Consider the following 20,609-nt stretch of genomic DNA (forward strand, 5'->3'; position numbering starts at 1 on the left):
GGGAGAGTCCATCTGTAGGCCTTCCACTGTCTTCTCCTTTTGGATGGTGTTGGTTCTCCATGTCCTCATTCACTCTGTGGGGCCTCAGCTGGCCTCAAACTTGCAGAACTCCTCCTACCTCAACCTCCCAAATGCTGGGATGCCAGGGGTCTGGAGGTGCGTTACCACACCCAGGTCTGATATGGTTTTAAGTCTAACCTCACACCAAGGCAGATCAGACTGTAAACTCAGCTGGAAAACTGCATGGGAGGTCAGCCAGGTAAGGCCCCCAGTTTCAGTCCTGACTAGAGGTGCTAGGAAAATTCAGGAGTTGGGACTAGGACTTGTGAGAGCTCAAGGGCAGTGGTTGTCACTGTCGGTGGTCTTTGCCCCTCAGGTGAAGTCCTGCACCATGGTGGGGAGGGATGCTGCCAGAAGCCAGTGTTGCCTGGAGAGAGTGCCTTGGGACATGGTGCATGCTGCTCACTGCTCATGCAGTGCAGATGATGTTGCATTTCCACCAGGGCTACCTGCTGAGGGCTTCCAGCCCAAGCTTTGAACAAACGTCCCCTTGTCAGCCATCACCTTGTCCGCCGTCTGTAATGCTGTAAGCCTGAGCACAGGTGTCCCACAGCCTCTCACACAAGTGACGGGCTACTCAGAAGATGTTTGCGGTACTCTAGGCTCTTGCCTCCATGCAACAAGGTACAAGGAAAATTGCTCTCTCCTGCTGTGAGAAAGGGACACAAAGGGTGCCTTAGTGAGATGACAGCCCTAAGGCACGGGAACTTAGAACTCTTCTGAAGACCAGAACAGCAACTACACCGTTCGCGAAGCTGGCTCTCCCCTCCAGCAGCTCTGGGTGATGTTACCTGCCTACCACACTGAAGTGTTTCAGGGAACACTCAACAAGCAGCAGTTGACTACACACCCACCCCTGCTGTATCTGAGCTCATCAACTTAGGAAGCTGGCTTCAGGAAGGTCAGCTTGTCCCATAAACATAGACCTGTTGCTGGTCCTTTTCCTGTGCCTACCTGATGGGCGGCCTTCCTGGCAGTTGCTCCTCCACCCAATAGAAGCAGATAGGAGCTGGTTTATGAATAGCATTCCTTGGGTGCTGTTCTCCAGATTGCTTTGGATGGTGTCTCATGTCATCTGTCTTCAAAGGTCACCAGGAGCCTCAGCAGGAATCCGCTAGGAACCCTGCCCATTCGGATAACTAGAAGCCTATCTAGTTATCAGTTTTCCTCTAATGATAAGGCCTGAGGTTGGAGCCTGGGATCCAGGTGCAAACTGCTCCAGAGTACTAACACTTGTCAGAGAGCAGGAAGCTTTCCACAGGCTAGGAATAGGTGACTAAAGGCCAGCTCTGGACTCTGGGTGGGAGGGATGCTATTTGAGCAGTGGCCATTCTCATCTGCCAACTTACCATCCACTTGATTGCTTCTGTCCCAAAGATCACCGTTAATGCTTTTGGCATCTGCGGCTGCACATCCAGTCTGGGTGTGACTTCAGATATAACAAACGGTACTGCGTGTGCTGAGAACTGGAGATACTGCAGGTCACAATAGAGGTTTGGGTGTAGGGCTCTGACCCTTCCCAAGAGACAAGAGAGGTGCTGCCACACTTGCTTGCTTTTTTTTTCTTTTTTCTTTTTTTTTTTTAAAAAAAAAACTATGTGCTTTAGTGGCAGGCATGCTCAGGGTCTATGCTACCTCTGTTGGCACTGCTCTCTTTTTATAGTCATTAAGCTTCCAGGCCTTAGTTGGGCCAGAAGGAGGTTAGGGTCAAAAGTGAGAGATTACCTTGGGCAGAGGAACAATAGGGTTGAATGAAGCAGACTTGCAAACGGAAATGGTGGAAAGTGTGACTGGTGGGCGGGGCTTGGGATTATAACCCTTGTCCTAAGGGCTATGGAATGAGGCACTTGAAGGTTCTGACCTGGGAAGACATGGATGAGCCCCTCTGAGTTATGGAGCAAGGTCAGTGGCATTGGGAGACAAGAAGAGAGACTGTAGGCCAGGAGGTGCTGAAATTCTGGAACATTCTGAAATTGAAAGTCTCTGGGATTCGAAGGAGACCTAAGTTGGTTTGAAGAACTCAGAGGTGGGCCTTTTGAAAGGACAGGGCCTGTATTCCTGTTGTAAGGTGGGATCTTCAGAGCGATGGTGATTATGATTTCTTTTTTTTTTTAATTTATTTTTTAAGATTTTATTTTATTGTATGAGTACACTGTAGCTGCCTTCAGACACACCAGAAGAGGGCATCAGATCTCATTACAGATGGTTGTGAGCCACCATGTGGTTGCTGGGATTTGAACTCAGGACCTCAGGAAGAGCAGTCAGTGCTCTTAACCACTGAGCCATCTCTCCAGCCCGATTATGATTTCTTGACCCAGGCCTTTCCACTGCCCCAAAAATGCCATCCAAGCCCAGCCGCTGTGGTATTTAGCATTGTAGGCTACCATGGAATACCTCTACCCTGACTGACTAAACAAGCTTAAAGGCTCTAGCGGTTCCTACAGTGCCCTCCCAAATCCATGGTCCTTAAGCCACTATTTTACCATTGGTTCTGGAACCCTAATTTTACATTCCAGAAAGTTCTCAGCTTCTATCTGTATCCAGAATTCTATCTAGTCCCTGCCTGTCTGTCTAAACTCCAGACCTATGCTTTCTCATGCCAGCCCCCTAATCCCTATTTAGAGGTTTCCGTGGACAGCCACAGGACCTCTCGGTAAGAAAGAACAGTCTGAGAGCACAGACCACCTGTGGCTAGGCAGAAAAGGTAAGTGCATGGAGAGCTCCCAGAGCAGTGTGGGCACACAGCACCCCTTCCAACCCAGTCCCTTCCTCAGGATTTCCTAGGCAACTCCTGGACTTTGCCACACTGGGAACTCAGCCAGCTTTCTTACAGAGTCCCCAAGCTTCTGAAAGCAGTGCGCTCTCAGCCCCGCCTCTTGTATGTGCAGAGGCTTCTCCAATCTCCAGGCAACTATCCTGGCGCTGTCCTTTGTGCTGAAGCGGAGTTCCTGATTGTGTTAATTGCAGGGGAGGGCTCAGGACGCCCCCAGCTCTCCCACTCTACTCCCGTGTATATTTACCCAGTGGCAAAGCTTGCATCCTCCAATCCAGACTTCTTGCAGTGATATCTGCTTCCATCCTTTCCCTTCAGCTCCACCAGCCACTCTTGGAGTTCGCTGCTCAGAGCCCTCTCCAGTCTGCACCAGCCTTCAGGTCTTACTTTAAGCTGAGGGGCCTTCCACCAGGCCCAGTCCTTGTTTGTTCTATGCTTCTGAAGCATTGGAGGCTAATGAGTTCACTTGAGCAGAAGAATCTTGAGGGCAGAATAGGCTGCAAAACACTAAAAGGAGAAAAAAAAAAAATCTAGACTCCGAGAAGTCTACTCATCCTTAAGATAGTCACCTCTCTAGGTAGGGGTGGAAAGGTCAGTCCATATAACCAATCATATGATCCTGAGTAGAGCCCCAGCACATGTCAGACCATGGCAATGATCTTCCTCTTTGACCCTGATACTGGGAGGCAGAGACAGGTAGATCCTTTGTGTTTTCTTGCAAGCCAGCCTAGCCTAGTGGATGAATCAATAGCATAGGGTGCTGGGTATGGAGGCACAGGCCTTTAATGCCAGCATCCAGGAGACAGGCAGGTGGGCTACATGTTAAGACCCTGTCAATAGGGACTGGAGAGATGGCTCAGCAGTTAAGAGCACTGACTACTCTTCCAAAGGTCCTGAGTTCAATTCCCAGCAACCACATGGTGGCTCACAAGCATCTGTAATGGGACCCAATACCTTGTTCTGGTGTGTCTGAAGACAGCTATAGTGATTCATATAAATAAAATGAATAAATCTTTAAAAAAGAAAAAAAAAAAGACCCTGTCAATAAGCCCAGTGAGGGCAGGCGGATCTCTGAGTTCAAGGCCAGCCAGGGCTGCAAAGTGAGTACTAGGACAGCCATTGCTACACAGTGAAACCTTGTCTTGAAAAACAACAGAAAAACTCTTGCTCTCTCTTACTCTTTTTTTTTTTTTAGAAGATTTTTTTTTATAATTTTTTTCTTTTTTAAGATTTTATTGTATTGGGCTGGAGAGATGGCTCAGCAGTTAAGAGCACCACTGCTCTAACAGAGGTCCTGAGTTCAAATCCCAGTAACCACATGGTGGCTCACAACCATCTGCAATAGGGATCTGGTGCCCTCTTCTGGTGTGTCTGAAGGCAGCTACAATGTACTCATATACAATAAAATAAAATCTTTTTTTTTTTTTTTATTTATGTGAGTACACTGTTGCCATCTCCACCTCCACATGGATGTTGTGGCAAGTATCCACAGCGACATACCCACACACACAAATGTAAAAACTCTAAAACAGGGCCGTGACCTGTAACACCAGCACTGTGTGTGCGGAAGAGTGGGGATGAGGATCTCTGGGACTTGTTGTCTGCCAAGCTACTTTGAGCTTCAGTGAGAGACTGTCTCAGCGGATTAAAGTGGAGAGCCACAGAGCAGAAAAATTAGCCATCCTTCGGCCTCTGCTCACACACAAGCACAAGGGCCTTGAATATTGCTCAGAAAGTGCTGTATCACTGAGCAGTGACACCTCAGCTTGGTGTTTTGAGACATTCTGACTAAGCTCACCCTTAAAGCCTCTGGAAACTGGTATCATTTACCCTTTATCACAGGGCAAGAGACTATTAAGGGTCTACCCAGTACCTTTGCCCATGAATAGCAGGTTCTGTATAGCAACTCTTTGGAAATGTGGGACAATGGTGCCCTCTGCCGGCAGAGGTGACAAATATAGTTTACATTGACAGTAAATCACTTGACTTTATCTCTGTTCAGTGCACCGGGGACACATGAGTGTATACACACACACACACACACACACACACACACACACACACACACACACACCCCATTGAATAATTGTGAGGGTCCAGGTCTGGACTTTAGGTTTCTTTTGTAATGATAGGAATCCTTTGACAAAAAATGACTGAGACTACATGCTGGGTCCTTGAATGAATGAACACAGAATGACAGAGACTGGTGTTAGGGACTACATGTATGAAGAGGCAAATATATCTATCTTTCTGCCGTGTGTATGTGAGTATGTGTGCAGAGGACTCAACCCAGAGCCTCGTGCATGCCAGGCAGGAAGCGCTTGTTTATAAAGATTTATTATGTGTATGTAAGTATTTTGCCTGAATGTGTGTGTACCTGCCTGATCAAAGGAGGACATCAGATCCCCTGGAACTGGAGTTACAGGGGGCTGTGTGTGCTAGGTATCCAATGTCCTCTGGGGACATGCTCTTACCTGCTAACTCATTAGTCCTTATTTTGATTTTTTTAAAATAATTTTACCTGCATCGGTGTTTTGCCTGCACGTGTGTTCATGTGAGGGTGTCAGATCTTGGCATTACAGACAGTTGTGAGCTTCCACGTGAGTGCTAGGGATTTGAATCCATTTCCTCTGGAAGAGCATTCAGTGCTCTTAACTGCCCAGCCATCTCTCCAGTACACACACACTTTTTGAGGCTAGCCTTGAAATCACTATATGGTAGAGGATGGTTTTGAAATTTTGACACTCATCTTTACTTCCCGGCTGTGGGATTGCAGTAGCGCCCTACAATGCCATGTTTTGTTTTGGAGGTAGCCTATAATATAGCCCTAACAGTCCTGGAGCTTGCAAGGCAGTGTAGACTAGCCTCAAACTCAAAGGAGTGCAATAACGTGCTCTGTTCAATCTTTTTTTCTTTTTGTGAGATGGGATCTCTCTGTAACCCAAGCTGGCAGGAAACTCACTGTGCTGTGTTGATCTCTAACTCCACACAATCCTTTTGCCTCAGCCTCCCAAATCTTGGGAGCATATTGGACTGTTGTATTTTATACAACAGAAAAACATGTCTTGAAGTGTTTTAAAATGCATTTATTGTATGTCCGCCCATACAAATTTGAATGGCTGTCTTGTAGATCCCAGAGACTCAGGTCATCGGGCTTGGCGCCGTGTATCTTCACTCACTGAGCAATGGCACTGGGCTTTAGAACCGTTTTCGTTATAGAGGGAAAGTGTCAGCAATGGGATCTGGAAGTAGTACATCCAAAGTGTGGAGGGTGTAGGCGTCAGTTGCCATGGTTCCCGATACCTCCCAGATCACGTGATTCCGGGCAACATGGCGCTGTCCACTGTGGTGTCAGCCCACGTGGTTCCGGGACTGAAAATGGCGGCGGTAGGCAGCCCAGGTTCGCTTGAGTCCGCTCCACGAATCATGCGGCTAGTCGCTGAGTGCAGTCGCTCCAGAGCTCGGGCCGGTGAGCTGCGGCTGCCGCATGGAACGGTAGCCACCCCTGTGTTCATGCCTGTGGGTACACAGGCCACCATGAAGGGTATCACCGCGGAGCAGCTGGACTCCCTGGGCTGCCGCATCTGCTTGGGCAACACCTACCATCTGGGGCTGAGGCCGGTGTGTGGATTCGATCCGGGGGTGGGCGGCGAGGGGGCCGCCTTGCCGGGACACACCTCAGGAAATGTCATTCTAGTAACGTGCACACTGCTGGGGCTCACCCAGACCTGGCCGTGGAGTCGGGTTACGGCCTAACTTTTTCTCCATCACAGGGTCCGGAGCTGATCCAGAAAGCCCAGGGTCTTCACGGTTTCATGAATTGGCCCCACAATCTGCTGACGGTGAGTTGGGATTGCCGCCCTTGGGCGCTGCGTTCAGGTGAGAGATCCCCAGGCTCGATCTCCTGACAGCTTTGCGGCGGGCTCTCCCCAGGATAGCGGCGGCTTCCAGATGGTGTCTCTCATCTCCTTGTCCGAGGTGACGGAGGAGGGCGTCCGCTTCCGCTCGCCCTATGATGGAGAAGAGACACTTTTGAGCCCAGAGAGGTCGGTGGAGATCCAGAACGCTCTGGGTAAGAGAACCCTGGGGCACCGCCCCTTTAGGTTGTCTGTAGCTTAGACAGGTCCTCGGATGCCACGTGAATTTGGACTCTTTAGCCCAGTGAAAATAAGGATAAAGAATAGGTCCCGTGTTGGGCAAGTGCCTCAGGTAATTAGAGTGCCTTGCCAAAGTCCTGAACTAGATCCCCACCACAGCAAACAAAGGAAACAAACACATTAAAAAACAAAAAGCGGGGGACGTGTCGAGCACCAACTGCCTTCCAGCTAGCAGGAAATTGGTGTGTCTACTTCTATATATAATAAATGAATAAATCTTTAAAAAAAAAAAAAACAAAAAAAAAAAAAAAAACAAACAAAAAGGCCTGCTTAGGGTTACTTCTAGGCCTGTTGGGTTACACTTTAGAAGCTGTCTCCATCTCTTGACCAGACAAGAGAACAAATGTCAGGAGTGTAAGCACAGTGCTGGAGACGGAGTCACCCTTTTATTTGTTGGTTTGTTTTATGTGTTTATGTGGTGTGCGTGTTTATGTGCGTGTATTTTATCGTTTACTTATTGCTAGTTATTTTGGAGAGGGTCTCACTGTTTAGCTTCAGCTGGTCTAGAACTCTCTAAGTAGACTGGTAGACCAGGCTGGCCTCAAACAGAGGTATACCTGCTTTTGCTTTTCCTCTGGAGTGTTGGCCTTTTAGACAGGTGCCACCACACCAAGTGGTTAGTGTTCCTAGTAACAAATTGAGTTTAATAAAATATTGGTGGCAACAAGATGAGACAGGCATGCTTTGGGTCTCTTATTTCCATCTATGTAGTTTGTTTTATTTTATCTTTTTTTTTTTTTTTTTTTTTTTTGAGACAGAGACCTACATAGTCCATGCTGACTTAGACTCCCTCTTTAACTGAAGTTGACTTTGAACCCCCAGTTCTCTTCCTTCCCACCTCCAGAGGTGGGATTACAGCCAAATGCCACTGTGCCCGGTTTTATAGTGAGTAGGGGATCAGGCCCAGGGCTTTCTGTATACTACACAAGCACGCCATTCATTGAGCTGCGTCTACAGTCCAGGACAGGTTATGTTATAGATCGTACTTGGGGCTGGAGCCTTGGAACATAAGCTCCAACTCTTCCCCACTTCCATACGTACAAGTAGAATGATCTGTCAGGGCTTAAGGCCTGGTGCTGGCTGGGTATGGGCTTTATCCTAAAGTCTTCTTACGAATCCTCTGGTGTTGCCAGAGCAGCTTGTGTGACAAGAGTTGTCCTGGGTCCCTGTATCTTCTGACAGCAGGTTAAGATTGCCGTGATAACAGCAGGAGCAAAAACAACTTGGTGAAGAAAGGGTTTATTTCTTACATATAGCCCCTCACTGAGGGATTCTAGGCAAGGGGCTACCACTGAGCCACATGCTAATCCACCAGAGCTCTACCCCAGAGCCCTGGCCTGAGTTCTCTACCTAAATACAGGCTCTCCCTACGCTGTGCTGGCTGCGCTGAAGCTGGGGACTCTCGCTACGGGAGCAGGCATGCTCAGGGAAACACACCTGGCTCTGCCTTCTCTTTGGTTTGTTTGTTTTCTGGGAAAGAACAAAGCTTTGCTGTGCAGCCTGGCCTTTGCTTCTTCTCACTAGACCTGGTGAATCAAAAGCCCTCTGTCTGTGTGATAAAACAGCCTGACCTAAGCTGCCTTTTACTGGGCTTACACAGTTGATCATCGAGGGAAACCAAAGCAGGTCCCTGGAGCAGAAGCAATGAGAAACACTTCTCCCTCGCTTCCTCGCAGGCTCATGCTTAGTGAGCTAGTTTCTATTCAGATTGGTTTTTATTATTTTGTTATGTGTTGTATATACATGGGAGTGCAGATGTCTGAGGAGGCCAGAGGGAGTACATTTTCTAGGCCTGAAGTTACAGGCGGTACTGACTTACCTGGGTGCTGGGAACCAAACCTGGGTCCTCTGGAAGGACAGCGAGTGCTCTTAGCCACAAAGTCCAAGCCTCAGCCCAACGCTTTTTTTTTTTTTTTTTTTTTTTTTTTTTTTTTTTCGAGCTGGGGACCGAACCTAGGACCTTGCGCTTGCTAGGCAAGCGCTCTACCACTGAGCTAAATCCCCAACCCCAGCCCAACGCTTTTTTATTTAGTCCAACATTACTTGCCTAGAGGTAGTACTGCTCATGGAGGGCTGGGCTCTCTCTCAGATATGGCCCCCAGCCCATGTCATCTAGGAAATCCCTCGTGGCTTTTCTCTCAAGTGACATTAAACTGGGATAGTCTATATTCATCTTTAGTCCTTGTATCCATCCATCCATCCATCCATCCATCCATGCACCTGTCTATCTATCCATTTATCTAACTATCTATCTCTTCTGTCTAACTGGGCATATAACCCAGGTCCTCGCGTGTGCCAAGCTGGGGCTCTGCTGCTGAGTCTTGGCCTCAGGGCCCCAGACCTTTCATTTGGGGAAGTCTTTGGGTTTCAGAATCATCGTTAGCAGGAAGCATTATGCAAAGGGTGGCCATGCTTTATTTGTATTGGTGTGTGCACTCGTGCCATAAAGCAAGAGCAGGACACAGAGGTCAGCCTTGGTGCCAGTCCTTGCCTCCATCTTGTCTCAGACAGGGTCTCAGAGGGAACCAAGAATGACCTTGAATTCTATTTTTCTTAAAAAAAAATACATTTTTAAAGATTGTATTTTTCATTTTGTTGTTGTTGGATTTGAGACAGTTTTTCTCTGCCAATGAAATAAGCCAATTCAAGCTGAATTAAAAACATAAGAACAGGTTTATTAGAAGACAGCTTTTTGGGGTTGGGGATTTAGCTCAGTGGTAGAGCGCTTGCCTAGCAAGCGTAAGGCCCTGGGTTCGGTCCCCAGTTCCAAAAAAAAGAAAAAAGAAAAAAAAAAAAAAAGAAGACAGCTTTTTGCAGTGGGGGGGGATTTGGGGGATGTTTGTCTCTGACCAGGAGACAGAACGGGGGAGCACACACACACAGAGAGAGAGAGAGAGAGAGAGAGAGAGAGAGAGAGACAGAGACAGAGACACAGAGACAGAGACACAGAGCAAGACAGAGAGAGGAGGGATGCTGGGGTGCCGGGTGGGTGCTTTTATCAGCTGCACACACCTTGTGCACCTGGCCCCGGCAGGTCCCTTTAGCAGTTGCTAGGTCCCTGAGAGCAGGCCAGTGAAATTGCCTGTATATTAACAGGTTAGGGTTAGGGGTCCTGGGTTGGAAATCTAACAATTGAGTCTCCCTATTTAGCCTTGACTGCCTAGATCTTGCTAGGTAGGCTACATTGGCCTTGAACTCAGAGCTCCCCCTGCCTCTTCGGATTAGTTGTGTGCACCAACCATGTCTAGCTATTTGATTTTGTGTGGGTATTTTGCCTGCATGAATATCTGTGTACCACATGTGGCACAGAGGCTAGAAGAGGGTATTGGATTCTCCGACACAATCATATGACAACTCACAGCAAGTTGTCATGTGGGGTCTGGGAACTGAACCAGGCTCTCTGGAAGAGCAGTGAGCACTCTTAACCAGTGACCCCCAACCTTAGACTCTTGATTCCTCTGCTTCCACCTCCCGAATGCTGGGACAGAGCCAGCGCACCCACTTCCTGCGGTTTTGGGGATGGAGTCTGTGGCCTTGTGTGTGTTAGACCATTGCTGTAGGCACACGATTTCAGTAGGGGCGGAGGAGTGGGAGCTGGGGAAGAGTCTGGGGCCCAGAGTGACAACATGCAGGAATCGGTTCCCTCTTTCCACCGTGTGGGTCCTAGGGATTGAACTTGGAGATTTGGGGCTGGAAGAAAGCACCGTTGCCTGCTGATCTATCTCACTGGTCCGTACGTAAGGTTATTTATACAAAAGAGAATGAGAAGGTTCCTGGCTTCTGTGCAGCCATATTAGGATGATTACAGAGGTGGTCCCTGGGAGGGTCCTCCGTGTCCTCTTCCTCACCAGAGCGCGCCTTCCCACTCCCAGGCTCGGACATCATCATGCAGTTGGACGATGTGGTGAGCAGCACGGTGACAGGCCCTCGAGTGGAGGAGGCCATGCACAGGTGTGTGTGTGCGTGTGTGTGTGTGTGTGTGTGTGTGTGTGTGTGTGTGCACGCGTGTGTGCACGCATGCACACGGAGGAGGGATTTGGGCCCTGTGGCCCCTGTCCTTCTCCCTAGACACTTGAGGTTCTGTGACGAACCCTCCTGCAGGTCAGTCCGCTGGCTGGACAGATGCATCGCAGCCCATAAGCGTCAGGACAAGCAGAACCTCTTTGCCATCATCCAGGGCGGACTGAATGCTGATCTTCGGACCACTTGCCTGAAAGGTAGAGTCAGGTACTGGCAAGGGTGGGGCTGGTCTGGGTACAGAGTGATGCTGTGGCCATAACCATTAACTGGCAAAGGTGTGAATGCAGGAGATGAAGGCCCTGAGGCCTCGTGCAGTAGGGCCCTCTCTCCCTCTCCCTCTCTCCCTCTCTCCCTCTCCCTCTCTCTCCTTCTCTCTCTCTCCCTCTCTCCCCCTCCCTCTCCCTCTCTCCCTCTCTCCTCCCATTCACCCTCCCTCACAGTGTATGTGTAAGAGACAGTGAGTTTGGGGTCAGTTCTCTCCTTCCACCACATGGGTTCTGGGGTGGAACCCAGGTCATGAGGTTTGGCAGCTCCTTTGCCCGCCCGCTGGCTCCTCTCACAGATCTGTTGAAATATTACATTGACATATGACAGGCTTTTGTGTAGCCCAGGCTGGTCTGGACTTTCCTGTGTAGCAGAGGATGATCCTCCTGCCTCCACGTCACTGACATGCATCACCTCACTCGGATGATGTGCAGCTGAGCAGGGACCCAGGGAGTCTGAGTAATGAGCTGCTAATGACCTAGTCACACTCCTGTAGTTCAGGGTGGCCTTGAATTCCTCATTCTCCCTCCTCAGCCTCCTGGGCTGTAGGTATTCCAGGGTGTGTATCTAAATGTTTGTCTCATGGCCTTGTAAGTTAACAGCTGTGTTGCATTGTAACACAGGAAGTTGAGTCTCGGGACAGGAGTTGGGTTTAGCCTTTTGTAATGTCACAAAATCCTAAGTCCTCCTAAGCCAGGGTCATCTGTCCTTTCAGAGATGACCAAGAGGGATGTGCCGGGCTTTGCCATTGGAGGTCTGAGCGGAGGAGAGAGCAAGGAGCAGTTCTGGAAGATGGTGGCATTGAGCACCTCCATGCTGCCTAAGGACAAGCCACGCTACCTGATGGGGGTTGGGTATGTTGGGGCGAGCCCTGGTGTGGGGAGCCCATCCTGGGGTCCCCTTTCCCTTTTGAGGGATCCTCATGGGAAGAAGGGTATGGTGTTGCTGGGGAACTAATGAAGTGGTCACATAAGCCACTTCCTGGAGTAAATAATGTTCCGGGGCATCCTCAGCTATGTAGGGAGTATTGGGCTAGCCTAGGCTACGGGAAACACAATATCAGTACAGAATCAGACAACAGAGGACACATGGCTCTTAGAGAGAGGGCGGAGGGAGGCCTGGAAGCCCTTTCTTCAGGTGGACTCTGCTTCTCTTCCCATCCCACGGCTGCACCCAGCTATGCCACCGATTTGGTGGTCTGCGTGGCCCTTGGATGTGACATGTTTGACTGTGTATACCCCACACGGACAGCGGTGAGTCCCAGGCAGGGGGCTGGAAGGGCCAGGAGCCTGTACCCCCCATGACCTTGACTTTCCCTGGCCCCCAGCGTTTTGGATCCGCCCTTGTGCCCACCGGGAACCTGCAGTTGAAGAAGCAGCAGTACGCCAAGGACTTCAGCCCCATAAACCCCGAGTGTCCCTGTCCCACCTGCCAGACGTAGGTCTTGGAAGTTGGGGATTGGAGAGGGGAGAGGGCAGGCAGTGTGCAGCCACCAACTGTGTGACCCACAGGCACAGCCGAGCCTTCTTGCATGCCCTGCTGCACAGTGACAACACCGCAGCGCTGCACCACCTCACCGTGCACAACATTGCCTATCAGGTGACCTGGATGGACATGGCATGGGACAGGGAGGGCCTTGGCTCCCAGGGCAGAGTCGGATGAGGCTATGATAGGGGGGGTAGCACGGCTCCTTTTTATTTGAAGGTGTGGGTCTGAGGGTCTCCTTTGGGGGTGTAATGAGTATGCAGTAAGGGCCCTGTGGGCGAGATTCATCTGGAGGGTGTGGTGTGGGTAGGGCCTCTAAGGTGGCTCCCTTTGCCTCTGGCTCTCGATGTGGTTGAGCCTCTTTGCAAGCCTGGTGCCTTGGGGGTGCTCTTGAGACTGCTGGTGGCCCGCACCCTAGCTGATGCTCCCCCCTGCCCTTGGGGGTGCTCTTGGGATTGCTGGTGGCCCACACCCTAGCTGATGCTCCCCCCTGCCCTTGGGGGTGCTCTTGGGATTGCTGGTGGCCCACACCCTAGCTGATGCTCCCCCCTGCCCTTGAGGGTGCTCCTGGGATTGCTGGTGGCCCACGTCCTAGCTGATGCTTTCCCTTGCCCTGCAGCTGCAGCTCCTGAGCGCCGTGCGCAGCAGTATCTTGGAACAGCGCTTTCCCGACTTCGTACGGAACTTCATGCGGACCATGTATGGTGACCACAGCCTCTGTCCTGCCTGGGCCATTGAAGCACTGGCCTCTGTGGGAATCACACTCACATGACCTGGTTGCTGGGGAAGGACGCTGGGGTACAGGGAATATTGAAGGACTCTTTTTTACAAAAGATTTTGTTACTACTTTTTGTTTTCATTTAAGATCTTGTGTCTTTTTGGGGAGGCTCCCTGTCTTCTTTCTTAGTCATTGTAGTTGGATTTCTCGCTTCTCGGTAAGAAGTAAACCAGAGAGTGGAGGTGTGCCCATGCTTGGATATATGTGCAGAGGCCTGGAGGGTATGATCCCAGGACAAAGAAAGAGAGGCAGAGCCAGGAGGGTCTGGGAGGTGGCCCCAAGGACTTGTGACCCCAGAGCTATAATCCTAGCTCTGGAAAGGTTAGCTGCAAGTTTAAGGCCAACTTATTTTTCATAGCCTGCCTGGGGTACAGTGTAATACCCTTTCTCAATGAAAATAAAACAAAAAAGTAGTCATAGAAACTGTGGGGTAACTGGGAACCTCTGAGCACAGCCCAGCTTTGGAATGTGTTCTCAAACTGGGGGCTCTGTCTAGGTCAGGCTCTCCCAGCTACCCTGAAAGATATCACTCTCATTCTTCCCTGGTTGTCAGGTGCCTACCTGGCCCAGGGAGAGGAAGCAGCTTTGCCCAAGGTCACCAGTAGACAATGGCAGCTTGCTTTTCTGCTCTAGTCTTAAAAAAAAAAAAAAAAGATTTATTTATTATATATGAGTACACTGTAGCTATCTTAAGACACACCAGAAGAGGGCATCAGATCCCATTACAGATGGTTGTGAGCCACCATGTGGTTGTTGAGAATTGAACTCAGGACCTCTGGAAGAGCAGTCAGTGCTCTTAACCGCTGAGCCATCCCTCCAGCCCTCTGTTCTACTCTTAATCCTGTAGCACAAGCTTGGCGCTGCCTAGCACTCTGTACTATCCTTAATAATAGATGTGAATTAGCAGACGTCACACCATGGCATGTGACAGGGATCAAACCCAAGGCCAAGCATGCCTGACTATGCTCTGCCCCTCACCTATGATCTAGTTACCCTGCCTGCCACCCTTTCCTTTTCTTCTTGAGACAGGCTCTAACTAGCCCCAGCTAGAACTCTCAGTGTAGATCAGGTTGGTCTTGAACCCACAGAGACGTGCCTGGCTCAGCGTCCCCAGTATTGGGGTATAGGGTGTGACTACCCATCAGACAGCTTGCTATATTCTTTTTTTTTTTTAAAGATTTATTCATTTATTATATATAAGTACACTGTAGCTGTCTTCAGACACACCAGAAGAGGGCATCAGATCTCTTTACAGATGGTTGTGAGCCATCATGTGGTTGCTGGGAATTGAACTCAGGCCCTCTGGAAGAGTAGTCAGGTGCTCTTAACTGCTGAGCCATCTCTCCAGCCCAGCTTGCTGTATTCTTTTTTTTTTCCTTTTTTTTTTTTTTGGGGAGCTGGGGACTGAACCCCAACCCGCTTGGGTATTCTTTTTTTTTCTTTTTTTTTTTTTTTCGGGCTGAGGACCCGAACCCAGGGCCTTGCTAGGCAAGTGCTCTACCACTGAGCTAAATCCCCAACCCCCCGCTTGCTGTATTCTTAAGGATGACCTTGAATCTCTACCATTACCTGGCCTCTGCTCCCTAGGCTGGGATCATAGGTGTGCACCACCACTCCTGGTTCATGTGCCAGGGATGGAGCCCAGAGCATCCCAGACAAGCACAGATCCACAGAGGCACACACCCAACCCTATACCTTTTTTCTTTTTTTATTGTTTCCACATAATATTCAGCCAACTCCTTTTGTGTATAATTAGTATTTTTCCAGGTTCTTGCAGCACTGATAAAGTCTGTGACACCAAGCCTACCAACCATAAACCCATATATTTGGGACCTGGGACTAAGTCCTGTTCCTTAAACAATGGCTTATCAGTTGATGTTACCTAGTTTTCCTAAAGTTTCCCACTGGCTTACACACATATCTTATTCCTCTGGCCAACAAGGCAAACAAGGAGGAGCTTTAATGCTCTGGTCTTTTTCTTTCTTTTTTCTTTCTTGTTTTTAAAGGGTCCCCCTCTGTCATCTTGTCACTCACTGCTCCAGCATGACCCCTGTACCACCTCCTGTCAGCTGCTTTCCAGAGTGTACGCTCCTTCTTCCTCCTCACTGACTCCTATTCAAGTACATGTGTGCCCAGAGGCACCAAATTATTACCAATTAGCTGTTCCACTCTGGCCTGGTGGCAGGGCTGAAACCCCTATATTCAAGACACTAGGGCGAGAGGGTCAGGTATTTCAGGCCAGCCTGGGATACATAGTAGGTAAAGATCATCCCAAGCTACACAGACTATGTCTCACGTAAACAAACACAACCCTCCTAGAAGGAAAAGACTCTTCCGGGGCAGATGCTGGGATCCTGGCATGAAGAGAAACTCTGTGTCCCTGATGAACTGGGTCTGGTGGCTCCTGCCTGTACTCTCAACACTGCAGCGTCATGGCAGGAAGATCTAAGTCCAAGACCATCCTCCACTATACAGCCTTGAGTCAAGGCTCTGCCGAATGAGGCTCTGTCAGCACCACTCCCCCCAAAGTGCACTCCAGAACCTCCAGTTTTGCCTGCAAAATAGTGTATTCCTCCATTCTTGCATTAGAGAGTGGATCTCCAAATTACACTTGGTAACTAAAGAATGTAGGATGTAGAAAAGTTGAAGAAACATGGAAACAAGTGGCATATTGGCTTCTGACTTACCATGGCTTGGGGGTGGGTGGATGGGCATCTGTACAGATGCTTGGTGACATTCACAGGTCCCTCATAAAAACTCAAGCATGGTGGTGAGCTTGTGTAATTCCAGCTCTGGGAAGGTCAGCCAGCAGCCAGCCCTGCTGAATTGACCAGCTCTTGGCTGAGAAATCCTGCTTCAAAAACTGAAAGTGGCCTTCCCTAACGTCAAATCTGCCCTCCAAATGCACAGGGCAGCACACCACAGGCACCCAAGTGACAGAAACAACAGGGGCTGGAGCTGTGGTTGCTGTTGGAGAGGACTACAGTTTGGTTCTTAGCGCCCATAATCAGATGACTGACAACCGCTTTAGGGCATCCCATGCCCTATTCTCCTCTCAAGTGTCTGTACCGCAACCAACATAAACAAACATAGTTAAAATAAGAGGGCTGGAATTGTGGTTCAGCAGGTTAGAGCACTTGTTGCTCTTGCACAGGACCTGAGTTCAGTTCTGAGCACCCACATGGCAGCTTGAAACTGTACCTCCAGCTCTGGGAGGATCTGATGCCCTCCTTTGGTTTTCTTGGTCTACATGAATATGGAGAATAAAACAAGGCGAAACACCATGAACACAAAACAAAGAGTTTGGGGTTGAAGCGATAGCTCAGCGGTTAAGAACAGTTGTTGCTCACCCACATTGTGGTTCACAACCATCCAGAATTCCTGATCTAGGGGATCTGATGCCTCCTGACTTCTGTGGGCACCAGGCACGTATCTGGTGCACATATAAAAGTAAATCCTTTAAATGAAATGTTGGGCTGGAGAGATGGCTCAGTGGTTAAGAGCACTGACTGCTCTTCCAGAGGTCCTGAGTTCAATTCCCAGCAACCACATGGTGGCTCACAGCCATCTGTAATGGGATTTGGCGCCCTCTCCTGGTGTGTCGGAAGACAGCTACAGTGTACTCATATACATAAATAGATAATTCTAAAAAATTAAATGTTATGTGAATTTTTTAAAAAACTGTACATCGGTGTGTTTGCTTGCATGTAGGTGTGTGTAATGTCTGTGTCTGATACTAGTGGAGGCCAGAAGAGGGTGTCAGATTCCTGGAATTGGACTCACTGATGATTGTGAGCTGTCATGTGGGTGCTGGGAACCAAACTTGAGTCTGCTCCAAAGGCAGCGAGTACTCTTAACCACTGAGCCATCGCTCTTGGAGCAAAAAATAAAATAAAGTAAAAATAACCCTAGAGTTGTAGCCACTGGTAAAACATTTGCTTAGCTTCATGAAACCGTAGACTCAATCCTTAGTAATATACAGATACAGGCATGAGAAGACGAGAGTACTTTTCTGTGAGGCAGAAGTGTCCACTCATCTTCCACTGGCATTGGGATTCTTTCAGAGCTAAGAGTTGCGATGCTTTCTAAAATACAAGTTTTCACTACAGCCTCAGAATTCAGGTGTGACAATCACTGAACCTTATCCACGATGTTCGCCTCCCTGAGTACTGTGGCCCTTTGCTTTAAAAGAATATCACAAAGTGTTAAAAAATGCCAGGAAAGCTGAAAGAATTTTTATGACGCGGTTGTCAGTCAGGATTGGGACACTAGTAACGTGTATCCTAGCAAGACCCGGTGGTGGACACAGGGGGAACATCGAGAGTTTGTAGCCAGCATACAGAAACTGTATAGAAACTGTATAAAAAGATTACGGCTCTCCTTTTCTCTTATTGGTTGGAGTAGAGAAGTGATATTTATATCAACCAATGAGAAATTTTTACGGAATTAACTAGTGTCAAGTGACAATCCAGTGTTGAAGGATTGATTCCTTACACTATTGGCAGGTTGACGTTTTGTGTGACCAATAAGCCAACGCGCATCAGTGAGCAGAGGCCTCAATGTCTTTCCCAGAGACCCCGCCTTCCCGGTCTGACAACCCGGTTCGATTTCTATTGGCTTTCATTTAAGAGTGACGGTTTTATTACCCAGTGAACTTGTGAAATTAGCCCTTCCTCGTGCCTTTTTTATTGGCTCACGTTCTTGAGTGGCAGTGCTATTGACCAATTAGATATAGCATTAGGGTTGCGGGCTCCACCCCGGAGGCCGGGAGGGGAGGTTGCTCGGGTCGGGTGTCGCCTGAGAACCGGATGAGGCGGCGACTGTGAGGCCGAGCCGGGAGCGGGCGTCGCGGCGAAGGGGAGCCCGGGCGGGCTGGCAGAGCAGAGCAGGAGGAAGCAACGGCCACAGACGCATCGGGACCGCGAGTCGTAGTCGGGGGATCCGCGGGGCGGAGGCGGGCACCATGGGCAACCGCGGGATGGAAGAGCTCATCCCGCTGGTTAACAAGCTGCAGGACGCCTTCAGCTCCATCGGTCAGAGCTGCCACTTGGACCTGCCGCAGATCGCCGTGGTGGGCGGCCAGAGCGCCGGCAAGAGTTCGGTGCTCGAGAACTTCGTGGGCCGGTGAGCGAGCGCGCCGGCGGCGGTTCTGGGGCTCCGGCTGGGAGGGCGGGCGGCGGCCTAGGGCGCGGAGGGCGGGCGGGGAATGGCGGAACTGCGGCTCGCGGACGCCTCAGGACCGGTGGCATTGGGTAAGGTCTGGGGCAAGAGTCTCCATGGCTTTTCTCAGAGACTGGAGATGCAGATCCAGGTCTGGGACTAGTCGATGATCGTGGGTGGTGTTTGGGGCAAGACGGTCAATGCAAACCTCTCTTGGTGCATCTAGTTCCGGCTATCGCTGGGTAACTCTGACATCGCTTTGCCTGTGATCTGTGGTGATCCACTCCTCTTTTCTCCTGCTGCCTGGAAGTCTTAGTGTGTGTGCTGTTGAAGATAACACTTGCCACCCAGCCATCCATGGGGGATGACCCCTGGGGTCTGTCTGGCCAGTTATTTATCTGGAGCCTTCTCTCTTGTCTGGTTAGCTGGTTATCCGTTCTGAACAGGCTTCCTACGGGCACCATTTGGTTGTCCCATCTGTCCAGACCCACTCTGAGGTCCACCGTTGTCTGGCTAGCCATCTAAGGTGACCTCTCGTGTGCGAATGCCCATCTGTGCCCCTTATTTACTTGAGTGGGCCTCTGCCATCTGACCTGCTGAACTTTGGTAGCCTCTTGTTATCTGGTTCTCTTGGGCCGACTGACTCTTGTCTTCCAAGTGAATCCATCCATTAGTCTGTTCTCCATTACCGCCCAGGCACCCCTGCCTGTCCATCCTCTCTGAGTGACAGAACTCAGGGAACTTGGGAAGAAACGTTCTGTAGGGTTCTTTCCTGGCCCAGGATCCCCAAACCCGTCAGATGACTTCTAAGCTAAAGCCTCCCAGTTGGAATGCTCTCCAGACAGCTCTGGGAGCCTCAGCTTGTTCCATCTGTCCAGTGGGCAAATTCCACTCGCAGCTGTTTCTAGGATCCAGGAAGTGAGTGAAGAAGGGATGTTGATTTACTCCTGTCCCTCCCCCCTGCTTTGCACACAGCAGCACTTCTCCATTCCAGGAAGTGCACCATGTATGATGCTGCAGTGTGTGCCCAGTGATAGATAACATTTGCTTTGCTGTGGGCATTATCATTGTGTGTGTGTGTGTGTCCAAGTGAGTGCCAGAGTGCACTTGTGGAGTCAGGGGACATCTCTGTGGGTCCTGGGGATCAAACTCCGGTCATTAGGCGTTTGTCCACTGAGCCATGTCATTGTCCTTCCATCTTAAATTTTAGAGACATGGTCCCTCACTGAGCATGAAGCCCACTGATGAGCTAGTGTGGTTGGCCAGTGAGTTCCAGTGATCCACCACTCTCTGCCTCACCCTAACATTGGGATGGAGACAGACAGACAGACAGACACACACTCACACGCCCTGTGTTGTGTGTTTTTGTTACCAGTCTTGTGGAGGCAGGGCATCCCTAAATTTGAGGCTAGCTCACTCTACATAGAGTTCTAGGGCAGCCAGGGATACATAGTCAGACCCTGTCTCAAAAACCTTCAAAGTTGATGCAAGGCTGCAGGGACTGGGTTGTTGGAAGTGTTTATTTAGGCTGAACCTGTGACCTTAGGGACTTGGGAGTCTGAGGCAGATTTCTTGAGTTTGAGGTCAATCTGGCCTCCATTGTTAGTCCTTGTCTCAAAAAAAAAAAAAAAAAAAAAAAAAAAAAGGCCAAGAGAGAGCTGTGGGCTAAGCTCAGACATAGAGAACTTACCTAGCATGAATAAGACCTTGGGGTCAGTTCCCAGCACCAATTGATAACTAATCGATAAATATTATCGATATTTATGTTTTCTTTGATTGCTTCATACTCAGAGACCTTTCTATGACTGTGGCTTTAGGTGCTGAAATAAACATTTTATGTATATGCATATGCACATATGTATGTTTGTTTGTTTTGTTTTTAAGACAGTGTTTCTCTGTGTAACTGAACCCT

The 20,609-nt window shown here is 49.5% G+C and overlaps 2 protein-coding genes across 11 annotated transcripts in view; both read left to right on the forward strand.

The window, feature by feature from the left end:
- Nucleotides 1-5,859: 5,859 nt before the first annotated feature.
- Nucleotides 5,860-13,638, forward strand: Qtrt1 (queuine tRNA-ribosyltransferase catalytic subunit 1). Its single transcript, XM_032910559.1, has 10 exons — nucleotides 5,860-6,454; nucleotides 6,607-6,675; nucleotides 6,767-6,905; nucleotides 10,863-10,941; nucleotides 11,092-11,207; nucleotides 11,990-12,128; nucleotides 12,452-12,527; nucleotides 12,602-12,711; nucleotides 12,786-12,873; nucleotides 13,379-13,638. Exons 1-10 carry the CDS (start codon nucleotides 6,164-6,166, stop codon nucleotides 13,529-13,531), a joined length of 1,260 nt encoding a protein of 419 aa, XP_032766450.1. The 5' UTR covers nucleotides 5,860-6,163; the 3' UTR covers nucleotides 13,532-13,638.
- Nucleotides 13,639-18,332: 4,694 nt separating this feature from the next.
- Dnm2 (dynamin 2) overlaps nucleotides 18,333-20,609 on the forward strand; it is an 83,023-nt gene continuing 80,746 nt past the window's right edge. For 9 of the 10 annotated variants that reach the window (XM_032910784.1, XM_032910786.1, XM_032910782.1 and 6 more), the window contains exon 1: nucleotides 18,333-18,661. In XM_032910784.1, coding sequence (XP_032766675.1) covers nucleotides 18,501-18,661 — 161 coding nt within the window. In that variant the 5' untranslated portion in view covers nucleotides 18,333-18,500. The remainder of the gene's footprint in view (nucleotides 18,662-20,609) is intronic. The other variant, XM_032910777.1, reaches the window with a different exon arrangement.

The sequence above is a fragment of the Rattus rattus genome, chromosome 8 (assembly GCF_011064425.1).
Source record: "Rattus rattus isolate New Zealand chromosome 8, Rrattus_CSIRO_v1, whole genome shotgun sequence".
NCBI classification, from domain to species: Eukaryota; Metazoa; Chordata; class Mammalia; order Rodentia; family Muridae; genus Rattus; species Rattus rattus.

What these genes read in the sequence shown, in the direction of transcription:
- Qtrt1 (XM_032910559.1), top strand. Translation starts at nt 6,164, where the DNA reads ATGGCGCTGTCCACTGTGGTGTCAGCCCACGTGGTTCCGGGACTGAAA. An exon ending in GTGGAGGAGGCCATGCACAG is followed by an intron (nt 10,942 to 11,091) that starts GTGTGTGTGTGC and finishes ACCCTCCTGCAG; the next exon opens with GTCAGTCCGCTGGCTGGACA. An exon ending in TATACCCCACACGGACAGCG is followed by an intron (nt 12,528 to 12,601) that starts GTGAGTCCCAGG and finishes CCTGGCCCCCAG; the next exon opens with CGTTTTGGATCCGCCCTTGT.